This window comes from Vidua chalybeata, chromosome 14, assembly GCF_026979565.1.
Source record: "Vidua chalybeata isolate OUT-0048 chromosome 14, bVidCha1 merged haplotype, whole genome shotgun sequence".
NCBI classification, from domain to species: Eukaryota; Metazoa; Chordata; class Aves; order Passeriformes; family Viduidae; genus Vidua; species Vidua chalybeata.
In genome coordinates this window covers 14,909,374-14,921,978 of record NC_071543.1, presented here as the reverse complement: position 1 = coordinate 14,921,978, position 12,605 = coordinate 14,909,374, and the positions used below count along the sequence as shown (strand labels likewise).

The window sequence follows — 12,605 nt, the reverse complement described above, 5'->3', positions numbered from 1 at the left end:
GAAAAGCTGGGAGATCTAGGGTGTCCACCATGGAGAAGCTTTGGGGTGACGTAATTTTGGCCTCCCAGTACCTAAAGGAGCTGACGAGAAAGACAAAAAGACACTATTTATTTATTTACAAGGGCCTGGAGAGACAGGGTAACTGGGGGATGGATTCAAACTGAAGGAGAGATGTCCAAAGAAGGGGACATGAAGATGGTGAAGTGCCTTGAGGAGCAGCTGAGGGCACTTGGTTTGTTCAGCTGGAGGAGACTGAGGGGACACAGCGAAATTACAATTCCGTCATGAGGGAAAGTGGAGGGGCAGGCGCTGATCTCTGTGGTGACAGGGACAGGAGCCAGGGAACGGCTGGAGCTGTGCCAGGCTCAGGCTGGAGATCAGGGAAAGGTTTTTCCCCCAGAGGGTGTCGGGCATTGCCCAGGCTCCCAGGGCATGGCCCCAAGGCTCCCAGAGCTCCAGGAGCGTTTGGACAACGCTCCCAGGGATACTCAGGGTGGCATTGTTGGGGTGTCTGTGCAGGGCCAAGAGAGGGACTGATGATCTTTGTGGATCCCTTCCAACTCAGGATATTCTGTGATTTAGACTGAATATTCGGAGGAAGTTCTTCCCTGTGAGGGTGGTGAGGCCCTGGAATAGATTTCGTAGAGAAGTTGTGGGTCCCGCATCCCTGGAAATGTCCAAACCCAGGCTGGCTGGGATTTCCCGCACCCCAACCTATGGATGTGCTCCTGCCCTCAGCAGGGGAGGGCTGGGATGAGGTTCTCGGTCCCTCCCAGCCCAAAGCCGCAGGCGCGGCCCCGCCCCGGCTCATCACGGGGCCGGAACCCGGAGCCGCCGGAGCCGCTGCCGCCCCGGGCCCAGCGCTGCCCCAGCCCGGTCCGGAGCCGCGCCGCTCCCCCCGGGGCCGCCAGAATGTCCAACATGGAGAGTATCCTCGGGCGGGACCGCGGGCGGGACGGGCCGGGAGCCGCCGGGCCGGGCCGGGGAGGTGGCGGTGGCGGTGGCGAGCGAGGCCTCCCCGCCGGGAGGAGCCCCCGGGGCGCGGGGGAACGAGGAGGCGAATCCCCCTCACGGCGGTGGTCGCGGGGCCCGAGGGGCAGCACCAGAGGCCTGGGTGTGACACGGGCAGGGGCTGCGATCTCTCAAGCTCGGAATTCTCTTCTAAAGACGAGAAAACCGAGAAGGGATCTCATATTCCACACCAGTATCTCTAGGGGGTGTCAGAGGATGGTGCCAGGCAGTGTTCAGTGGTGCCCGGCACCAGGATGAGAAGCAGGGGTCATAAACTGAAAACCAAGAGTTCACCTCAGCACGAGGAAGAACTTCTTTCCGTGGAGGGGGCAGAGCACTGGAGCAGCTGCCATGAGAGTGTGGAGTTTCTGTTTGGGGAAATCCCAAACCCACCTGGACACGCTCCTGTGTCCAGAGCGGGGGGTTTGGACTGGGTGATCTCCAGGAGTCCCTTGTAACCTCAGTTATTCCATCATTCTGTGGTTTCACCACCCTGGAGGGACAAGGAAGTGAGTGGGAAGTTCGGTGTCTCTTCCCAAGGTGTGAGGAGGCAGCCTGGGCTGGGAGTGAGGAGGAGGAGGCAGGGCTGTGGTGGATGGAGGGACAGCCCAGTTCCTGAGGCAGAAAACATGATTTATACTAAAAATAGTATACATGGGGCAGCAGGGACAGCATACATGTGTGTAAACTGGAGTGATGTCAGCTGGGCTGTCCCCCAGACAGCCACCACGTCAGCTGTGCTTCCTGCTCTTGGAAAGAATTTGCACGCAGAGCCCTGTATAGGCTGACTGAAACTTTCCTGCTGTATAAAACCATCTTCACACACAGGGGCAGAAAACTCTTTCAGAGCCCAGAGGTCTCAGCGTGGATTCCAGTGGTCTCAGTGTGGTTGGAATGTGCAGGCAGTGCCGGCTGTCCTGGGACTGACAGGATTGCTGGAGCAGCTGACTGTGAGTCACAGAGGTGGAAGTTGGGTTCTACTCCGTTTGTGGCATGTTGAGAAAGACACTTGCAGGGAGGAGCAGGGATGGGTGAGCTGAGGAGGTGGCAGGTGAGCTGGTTCAATGTCAGGTAAATTCCCTAGCTGAGTAACTGAGGAAGTTATTTCAAAATAAACTGCTCTTGTTCTGGTACCTACATTAATAGATATCCTAAATGCAAAGTCATGTTTGTTACCTGTTTGTAGCCTGCTTGTGATGTTTATAGGATAACAAAAGACATTCCTCATGTTTCCAGGTTGCTGTCAGAGTAAGAGGAATGGCTGGACTTTAAAGCAGAAAACAGCTCTGGAATAATTTATGTGCTTGAAATATTGAAGAAATCTTAAGTACTCGTAATATTTAGCTTTGTGCTTCCACTTAATTGTTAATCATCTTAGTACCTGCTGCATCTTCCTCTTGGGATAGCACAGGTGGCAGGAAATAAACCTACAAGGCTTTTTACTTACATGTTGTTTGAGAAAGACTGATATTATTTGGAAGCTTTCATCAACAGTATTTTAAGAGAATGTTTTTGATTGTTATTTTTACAGCACACGGATTCTCTGTCAGTAATAGTTTAGTGCAGTCATTCCAAATCACTCTGAAGGGTTGTATTACTGTTTTCTTGGAGCTCTCTGTTTAAGCAGTTGAACTTTTGTTTTTAAAGTTTCTCTTTGTGACTGAAGTACTCTCTGCCCAAAAGTCAGATGACAGAGTTGTTGGGGAGCCTGGGACCACTCACATGACCCAGGGCTGGGAAGGAGCTGGATGAACAATTTAAATCCAGGATCTTACTGGGTTGTAGCTGGCTGTGGCCAGCTGAGCCAGTTTGCTGTTACACAGTTCATTTGTTGTGTTCTTCAGTGGCTTTGGGTTTTTTTTGGATGGGGGGTTCCAGCCAGGTCAGGAAACCGCATCATTTCACTGGGAGTCGCAGGCTTCGGGTATGGGAGTGAAAGTAACCGGCAGAGAACCACCCTCAGTTCCTCTTGGGGGGTGTTTGCTGGTTGGATTTATCACTCTGAAATAGGTTTGGTCCCTTAACTTGCACTGCAGAACACCTGTTTAATTTGAAGTTTGCTGCAAAGGAGCTCAACAGGAACTCCAAAAAATGCGACAAAGAAGAAAAGGCTGAGAAAGCTAAAATTAAGAAGGTAAGTCTGAACCAAGTTTTTAGATCTGTTGCTTGCCTGTTAGGGCAGGAAGACATCTGGTGTTTTGTCATTTCCCTGGTGTGCATGCTAATAATCTTGTGGTCAATGTTTGCGATTTAAAATATGTGACTATAAATGTTCCTGTGTTTATTAATAAACATGAGGATAAATCCTTGTGCATCCTCATGGACGGCTCGTGGCATTTGCTTCCCTAGAGCATTGTCTTGTATGTGCTTTGGTAGAGGCTGTTGTTCTCAGAGTTAAAACCACTTCATGTTTATCAGCTTGTGTTAAATGGGCTTGTGGAGAGGAACTTCAAAACAGCTTTTGAGTCCTTGAAGTAGTGAAGAGAGAGACTGAGTTGATTTGCTGTGGTTTTGCCCATGAGATACAGCTGTACCACCTGTGCCTGTGTTTGTGTCTTGAGACTGGAACTGTTCTCAGGAACAGAAATTGTGTTTCTGCAGCTCTCCAAAACTGCCTATTTGAAGTGCATTCTTTCCAATGCCTTCCTTGGAAAGAAGTTAGGAGTTCTCATCTTGGAAATGCTTGGGATCTGTTGTGGCAAGAGGGATTTGTTTACTTCTTTAATAGAAAAATATATAGTGACTAATTAATGTTTCTTTCAAAGCCAAAACAGACTACACAGGAATCCTTTGTACTAGAGCTGGGGAGGGTAAAAAGCTTTTCCTTTTGTGTCTCCCTCTTTGCCAAGGCCATCCAGAAGGGGAACATGGAGGTGGCACGGATCCACGCGGAGAACGCCATCCGCCAGAAGAACCAGGCCATCAACTTCCTGCGCATGAGCGCCCGCGTGGACGCCGTGGCAGCCAGAGTCCAGACTGCTGTCACCATGGGCAAGGTGAGGCCCTCCCCATCCTGCAGGGACGAGGAGGAGACCTCTCATCCTCTCTGGAGTGGCTTCATCCCGGCTGCAACGAGCTGGGAACTTTCACTTTTGGTTTTAGAGGTAGCCAAGAGTAAATCGGCTGCTGGAATTCCTCTGGCAGCTGCTCTTTGGATTATTTCACAAAAATACTTCTCCCCTTCAATCAAAATAAAGTCATGAGGTAGAAGTTGTGATTCCAATAGATAGTTGTTTAAGATAAACTAATTTACTGCTCTAATTGCTAATTTACTGCTTATTAATTTATTGTGATCTGTGGACCAAATGTATCCCTTAACAGAGACAGGTCTCAAATCTACAGAAATGAATGCCATAGAAAGTTCATTTTTAGTGACTTGTGCCTCAGAATGTGTATTTCAGTGGCTGAGTTAATTTCTAGAGCTGGGAATGGTAGGAGCTATTTAAAATATGACATTCCAGACGGCAATAGGATGTTCCCTCCTGTTTGGTACTGTCAAACCTCTGTGGACAGAGATAAGAGAGCTGAGTAGGAAATGGCAGAATGCCAGAATAATTTGAGTTGGAAGGGACCTTAAAGTCTATCCAGTGCTGCCCCTTGCCTTGGGCAGGGACACCTTCCATTATCCCAGGTTGCTCCAAGCCCCGTCCAGCCTGGCCTTGGACACTTCCAGGGACCCAGGGGCAGCCACAGCTTCTTTGGGCACCCTGTGCCAGCGCCTCACCACCCTCACAGGGAAGAATTTGTTCCTAAACTGCTCTTTTTTTTCCTTGTAATAATGTCCTTCCCCTTGTTTCAGGTTACAAAGTCGATGGCGGGGGTGGTGAAGTCCATGGATGCTACCTTGAAGAGTATGAACTTGGAAAAGGTGAACAGACTTAATTTTCTTGGAGCTGACATCAAAAGCACACGTTTTAAAAAGGGAAATTCACTCAAAAGTTTTCCAGTTGAGATATATTTTTACTGTTATCTGAAGATAAGTGATTTGATTCATATTTTTCATAGATATCTGCACTAATGGACAAATTTGAGCATCAGTTTGAGACACTGGATGTTCAGACACAGCAGATGGAAGACACAATGAGCAACACTACAACATTAACAACGCCACAGGTAAGAATGATAAAATATATTTTAGCAAGGTGATCTTAAATTATGTGTCTAAACTATTCATTAACAGCACTTGAAACACTCAGGTATATGTTTGGGGTTTTTTACAAATAAGTTGAATTCTGTAGAAGCATTATTTACAAGGCAGAGTTCAATTAATGTAATTTTAACTGCTGAGCACCTCTGCTCCTTATTTTTGAGTTCATACCTTCTAGTGGTTAAGCCCAAAACTGTTCTGCCAAAGGCATTTACTTTTAAATCAGTTTTGTTAAAATAATTCCTGTCCTCTGAAAATCTAACAAGAGGTTTGTCAGAAACTCCAAATGCAACAATCTATTTTGTTTTCCTTTAGAACCAAGTGGACATGCTCCTGCAGGAAATGGCAGATGAAGCAGGGTAGGTGAAATTTCTATTTCTTTAGAATAAATCTTGGTTCCCACAACCCTTGCTGATTATATCTAAGGTCAAATACCCTTGTTTTATAAGCTATCTCTTGGAAGCAGAGAAAAAACTCAATTTTCCTTTTACCTCTGGACATACCTGACTTGTCCTGGTCGTGAGTCAAAATTACTCACCAGCATGTGTAACTCTGGAGTGTTCAGGGGGTGCTGTCTCATTATTCCTCTGCTGTCAGTTATTCTGCTTCTCCCTTGATCCACCCATGCCTGACTTGGTGTTTGCTCTGTTTTCTCCTGTTAGCCTTGATCTGAACATGGAACTACCTCAAGGACAGACAGGTTCTGTTGGTACAAGCGTGGCCTCAGCAGAACAGGTAAATGTTGGATTTCAGTGAGGTCGATGCTTTCTGCAGAAATGGGATGTGAGAATTAATGCTTCACTCAGTCAAAACAATATGCTAAATTGCTAAATTCTATTTCAGCTGTTCCAAGGAAACTGTGTGGTTAAAATCTTGCTATCAAAGTAATTTTAACAATACACTTACTGAACGTTAAAGGGAAGGGACCCTAAAACTCATCCAGTGCCACCCCTGCCATGGGCAGGGACACCCTCCCCTATCCCAGGTGGCTCCAAGCCCCATCCAGCCTGGCTTTGGACACTCCCAGGGATGGGGCAGCCACAGCTTCTCTGGGCACCCTGTGCCAGGGCCTCCCCACCCTCCCAGGGGAGGATTTCAGCCCCTTTGTCCTATCAAATATTCCACATTCTTTAAAAAAAAACATTTCCCTGCTTAATTTTGTGTTCTGAAACTCTTTCCTCAGAGCCATGCTTGAGGTCTTAAGCAATTCTTGTTAAGCCATGAGAGAATTTATCATCAGCTGGACATGAGATGGCAAAAGTTGCTTTTCCTGTTGCTGATGGTTGATTTTCCCTTTTTGTTTTCCAACTGTGCAGGATGAGCTGTCACAGAGACTGGCCCGCCTACGTGATCAAGTCTAACTGAACAGAGCTGCAGTTCTTTGGACCTGCTTCCAAATTCCCTGTCTGGAACTAACCCTGCACTACACTCGAGGTGTAAAACAGTCCAGCTTAGGTGTTTGAATATTTGTAATATAGAGTACTTCACTCCCAGCTTGCTACTCTTTCTGAAATACATTAAGTGACCCAAAAATATCAGCTCTAATGTCCTTTTCTGTACATTTGGAAGTTGATCTATTTTTTTGCAAGCTTTTTTCACAAATTCAAGTTGATGTTCTAAGTCAGCTACTAATGGTGGTACATTCTAGTTCCAGGCAAAGCAAAGTGTCAGATATATTTTAAATTATGAAGTGATTTTTTTAAATTATGAGAACTGTTTCTGGTTGGAGAACTGATGGATCAGTTCAGATGATTGTTGTAGATAATTTTCCTACAGAGCCAAACTCCTGGAACACGCAGGGATGGACAGCATGGACCTCCTGGGAAATGCACTTGTTGAAAAAAAATAAGTGGACTTCGAGATTTTTAGTCTTTAAAATTTAGGATAAATGTGCTGAAATTAACAGTTTAGTTCAAAAATGAGTTACCAAAAGCTGATTTCATATTACTGGGGACTTGTATGGTGGCATCACTTCAGCACAGGAGGAATAAAGTATATTTTTGGACTCTTTGCCATATCTGTTGCTCTCTGCAGATAACATCACATTGTTTTTAATATTCTAGTTGTATGGAGGAGCTAATTCTATCAATCCCTTTATATTTCTGCATAGTAAGAGAGTGGCTGCTCTCAGTAGCTTCAAACTCTTGTTGCAGTTGTAAAATAAGAAATGGTGGTAGAAAGTTGTACCTGAGACCATTTGTCATATATTGTGATAAACAGTGATGTTCAAATTCTCTTCCTGATTTTTTTTTTTTGACTCATTTTTATTTTTTGTCTTTGTAGGGGTGAGGGAAGGTGTGGCACACCAGGCTTGGAATTGGTTCTTACATGCCTGGTGTTCAGGGCCACTTGGGTTTTCCAGTGTTAGGGAATTGTTCAAGGAAAAAGTAAAAACTCAGTTTTTTATTCAAGCAGGATTTTTTCAGTGAAAATGTGCAAGAATGATGAAACATTTCAGAGCAGTTTCAGACATTATTTTGAATGTCTTACCAACTCACTGGGAGGGTTGAGCAGGATGTTATGTACTGAAGTAATCAAGGTTACTGCAAAAATAAGGAAAATAAGATAGACAAAACAACCTGAAATGTTGTGGGATTCTCTCATACTGGCAGCTGAACTAAATCCAGCTGAACTAAACTCAGCTGAACTGAGTTTAAAATGGGATCTTTTCACTTGTTAGAAAGAAAGTGGTGTTTAAAATAAATGTAAATACCTTGAGTATTCCTCCTGTAAACAGGAGAAGTTGGAAGGTGTTTAGAAACCACATACTGACAGCTGTAGTTTGGCTATGATTCCTTCCAATGATTAATAAAACATCCTAGAAAGGAACTTTTCCCTGCATTTTCTTCCCTGGCTGCTCTGAACATTGTAACCAAGGTCATGGTGTATCTATGCAACCCAGTTGCCCAGCTGGGGTGACTGTGTGTGTGCCTTTGCCTTGCTGGACTTCCTTCAGCTTTTTCTTATTCAGTTACTTCATATCATGGGAGTGCTGGAAGCTTCCTGCTGTGGAATTGCTCCACACCGGAGTTTACTCAGAGCTGTCCATGAACTACTGAGGATTCAGTGTCTGAAAGCAGACAGCTCCAGCTACTGTGTCTGGCTTTTCTAATGTTAAAAATGATGCTGCTGTTAGACTGATTTGGGCCATTCTGGAATTAGTTGAGGGTCAGACAGCAATTCTGAGCTCCCACATGGTTGATTTTCCCAGTCTGTTGCCTTGCTGTGAGCCTTGGAGGGATTTAAAAATAGACTGGGGCTGAGGTTGCTACAACAGAAAGGTTAAATAAGCTTCATTATTTTATTGATTGTTGTGGAGTTTTGATCTTATCCCAGGCTGGTGAACTCCAGAACCAGTGCAGATTTCCACTGTTGTTTCTTGAAAAGAATTAACAAATACAAAGGTTTGACTGACATAATTAAAGTTATGTCTGTGGGACTGTGGTGCAAAGAGGCTTAGGCAGAAATAGGTGTTTGAGACAGGGAATTTTTGCCCTGTTGACTCCACTCCAGGAGTTGCTGTGTATTCCAGCCGTGCCAGTGTTTGGGGCTGGCAGCTCCTGTGTACAGAACTCCTGCCCTCTCCTGGGGAAATGCTTTCACTCCTGGCTGCGAGCTGCATCCAGAAAGGTTGACGTTATATTTTAAATACATACATTTTTCTTACGGCATTTGGAAATGCTTAAAGCTGAAAGTTACTCTTAAAGCAATATTTGAGTTTCATCCTTCCTCCCTTCCGGCTCTTCAAAACATTTCTCTTCCCTGAGCAGCTCTGGCTCCTCACTCCGACCTTGTTTTGTCTCTGTAAGTTGACTGTTTGTAAAGTTCATTTCATGTTAAATCACTTGTTTGTGCTTTTCTGGAACCTTATTGCCAGTTAAAATGTCAATATTTCTGCTGATGAGCAGGCACATCTAAAGTGAAACATTGCTTGATATGTTGCTGGATGGTTTTGCTCAGCATTTTTATCCTTTATTTTTAAAACTGCTGGTTTCTGGTAGCTTTGTATTCTTTAGAATCCAAAACAAAGCCATGCAAAGCTTCAGATGAAAGGAGAGGGAAGCAAAACAAAAACAAGAACTTTAATGTCATGATTGCAACGGGATAAAACTTATACAGTTGCCTTTGTGGAGATCCTTGGAGCCAAAAAATAGTGAATTTTTGTTGAACATAATCAGCAGTTGTGTATAGACATAAATTCTGAAACTGGTGCCGTGTATAGAGAAGAGAATAATTTTTGTAGCTCTGGTTGAGTTCACTTTGAAAACTGCTTTACTTGTATGGGACAGTTTGTAAATGTAACTGCAGGTGGAAAATAAAATTGTACAGACAACTCATTCTGGGTGTGTGTCCAGGTTGTGTGGCTGCTACAGGTCTCTGTACATGGATGGACAAACAGATGGGATTTCTTTCCTGTGGGAAGGCATCCAGAAAATTCAATCTTTATGGGGAGAAAACAAGAAGAAAATAAAGAGAGTACTACTGAGAGAGATTTGGGACAATTGGGGAGTAATTAATATTAAGTGTAACAACATCAACTCTAATTTTATGGGGTGTTTAAAAATGTTTAGTCTGATATGGAGAGAGCCCCGTGCTTAAACATCTCTGAGGGTTTTCTGCCCTTACACACAGAACAAGGGGCCACTGGAAAACCGGCAAGGAGGTGATGTGGGTTTGAGTTTGGGATTCAGTTTGACTTTCCCAGCCCTAAAAATCTTCAATTTTAACATTTCTGTTCAGTCGTTCAAGAGCCAGCAGAGGGCACCTGAGGCTTTGCTTTGACGGATCCTACAGAAATGACTGGTTGGAGTGGTTAAAGGATGGTTGGTTCAGGGAGCAGTGTCTCCCGTGGAACCTTTGTTTGGGCAGTATCCACTCGCTGTAGGACGCGCCTGTGCCGGGGCTTTGATCCCAAAATCCAGCTCGGCAGCACATCCACGGGCCATCAGCTGAATGGAGTCAGTCTGCACTAAACACTCTTACACGGTCCTTTGCTGCCTTTGGGGGTAATTTAGGTCTCTGAGATCTGTTAGGAGGATAGTGAGTAACTTTGTGCTTAAAACTTGGGTTGAAATTTCATTTTTAGTTAAATCTTAGAGGTTTTTAGCTGTTGTCATTCTGCTCTTGACCAGTGATAATTCTTATGGTTTGTACATAAGGAAACACTCAATATGCACTGATGGAAATGGATTTTAGTGCTAAATTTTATTTTTTTATCAGAGCTTTGATGAGCTTTACTTTGATGACGGATTGACTTTAATTTCAGGATTCTCTCTGCAGTTCTGCTTTCACCACTTGCTCAGGCTGCTTTGAGCTCACGACAGCACTTGGCTCCCAACTTTCTTGTTTCAAACAGTATTTTTGCAGTGGAACCCCGAGCAGGGTCAGTGGCCTTGCTTGTTTCGGAAGCAGCTCCCTTCATTACCATTCCATGAGGGAAAGGCCCGACGTGAACAATCTGTAACTAATTTCACGTGCCACTGGAGCTGCTTTCACTGGGAGAAGATGCACTGAGAGACTCTCCCAGGCTCCTGCTTCCCTTTGCTGCTCTTTGTTAGGGAACTCAGCCTGGATCACCTGCACGAAATGGTTCAAAAGGGAAAATCAAAGGGGCTGCAGGATCCAGGCTTTGGGAAAGCTTTCCAGGGTCTTCCAATGGTGCCAGTCACCATGAGGAGCTGCCAGATCCAGACTCAGCACAGAGGCTGCTCAAAGCCCTTACCTAAATAAGGGGGATTTCAGAGAATAAAATATTTCATATTCCTAATCTAAATATGCATATTTAATAATCCAAACAATCCAGAGAATGATATACATATGCTAATTATATAGACTAATAAACCAAAATATAAATAAATAAAATATCAAAATAAAATCTAAATGTCTAAAAACAAAGATGTTTTACAGTCATGCCTGTGTGTATTGCTTAGGATATTCTAAGTGTATTAAACCTGAACGAAACAATTGTTTTGCAAAAGTCTAAAGCAACGAACATGACATAATGTGTGTATCTGACAAGATAATAATCAGCTTAATTTAATTTCCCTGCTATCTGATTCATAATTCTTTATCACAATCAATTTCTGTCAAAATCAGCTGTCAGAGATAGGAAAGCATTTGAAAACTTCCTTTAAAGACACTCAGTATTTTTTATTAGACCTTTTATGACTCCTTTCTTTTTTCAAAGATTAGATAAACATAACCCTGGACTCTCTACAGGAGATATTTCCCTTTATTCTTATCACAACCAGGGCTTTGTTTCTTGTGCTGCAAAATGGGTCATTACTGGAACCATTAAGCTGGATTTTTGTTGCTGGTGGTTTTTCAGTTCTAGGCTCCATCTGAAGTCCCAGTATTTGCCTGGAAATCCATCGGAGAAGCTGGCGGGCCTGTTCAGAGTGTTGTAAATTAGTTCCAGTCTCCACGAGCCTGCTGTGACTAATTGATGTGACCTGGAAGTGGATAAAGTCCATAACAGTAAGATCAACTTTTCCTCTGGTAATTTGACAAATAGAGCCCTTTTTTAAAGTCCTGTGTAGGCTCCATTCCCCATTTGTTCTGTCGTGATGGGCATCGTTTCCGTGTTGGAGTGATAATGATTTTCCAGATTTCTGCTGATTTGTAGAGCAGGTGCCTTTATTTAATAATGCCAGAAGAAGGGAGAGAGTCAACAGCACCAACCAAAAGAGAATTCCTGACAGCAGCTCTATATCAAAGCCATTCCTTATCCAGTTACCTCTCTGTAAGTATTTGACCACTGCTTAAAATCTTCATATTTTCATGTAAAATTACAACTTTTTTTTTTTTTTGCAGAGTAGTTTTATGTGTAGAGAGTAGAAGTAATAATTTATTAGTGGTAATTATTACATTTAACAATAGTACTGTTTTTTCATTCAAATTTTTTTAGAAATACAAAGATTAATACTCACCAAACCCCAAGCTGCCTGGTGTGTAGTGAGTTTAAAGCAGCAAATATAGAATATCCCAGGTTCTCTTCCAAATTTAATGCTTTTGCTGAAGTTTTTTTTAGCCTGTGGTTGGAGTAATAAATAAACCAGATATTCCCAAGCTCTTCATTAAGGTTTATGGGGATGTTTGGGAAATCTGGCTGTTTTCTCAGGATACTCTTTACCACACAGGTTTTCCTCCTCCTGCACTACAGAGATGTGCAGGAAGGCCAGTGGTTTGCAGAGTCGTTCCAGCTCATTTATTTCCTACAGCCACAGGGAAATCAGGAAATCTCAGTGTTGTGTGGGCTTCTGCTCTTGCAGAAGGGGCTGCTGGAATGGGATCTGTGCCGTGGAAGCTCCTGGAAACTCCACGTTGCTGCCTAATTATTTTTTTAAGAAGAATTTTAGGCAGCCACTCTAAGTATTATATTGACTGTAAGGAAATCCATGTTACTTTCTGGATGGGCAGGGATTTAAGGAATTTCTCTGCTCCAAGC

The 12,605-nt window shown here is 43.8% G+C and overlaps 1 protein-coding gene across 1 annotated transcript; it reads left to right on the top strand.

Moving 5' to 3' along the window:
- Nucleotides 1-804: 804 nt before the first annotated feature.
- On the top strand, nucleotides 805-9,495 carry CHMP1B (charged multivesicular body protein 1B). The gene is made up of 8 exons (XM_053955903.1): nucleotides 805-928; nucleotides 3,048-3,145; nucleotides 3,861-4,007; nucleotides 4,811-4,879; nucleotides 5,017-5,124; nucleotides 5,474-5,517; nucleotides 5,821-5,893; nucleotides 6,475-9,495. The coding sequence occupies exons 1-8, from the start codon at nucleotides 913-915 to the stop codon at nucleotides 6,517-6,519; spliced, it is 600 nt and encodes a 199-aa protein (XP_053811878.1). The 5' UTR covers nucleotides 805-912; the 3' UTR covers nucleotides 6,520-9,495.
- The last annotated feature ends 3,110 nt before the right edge of the window (nucleotides 9,496-12,605 follow it).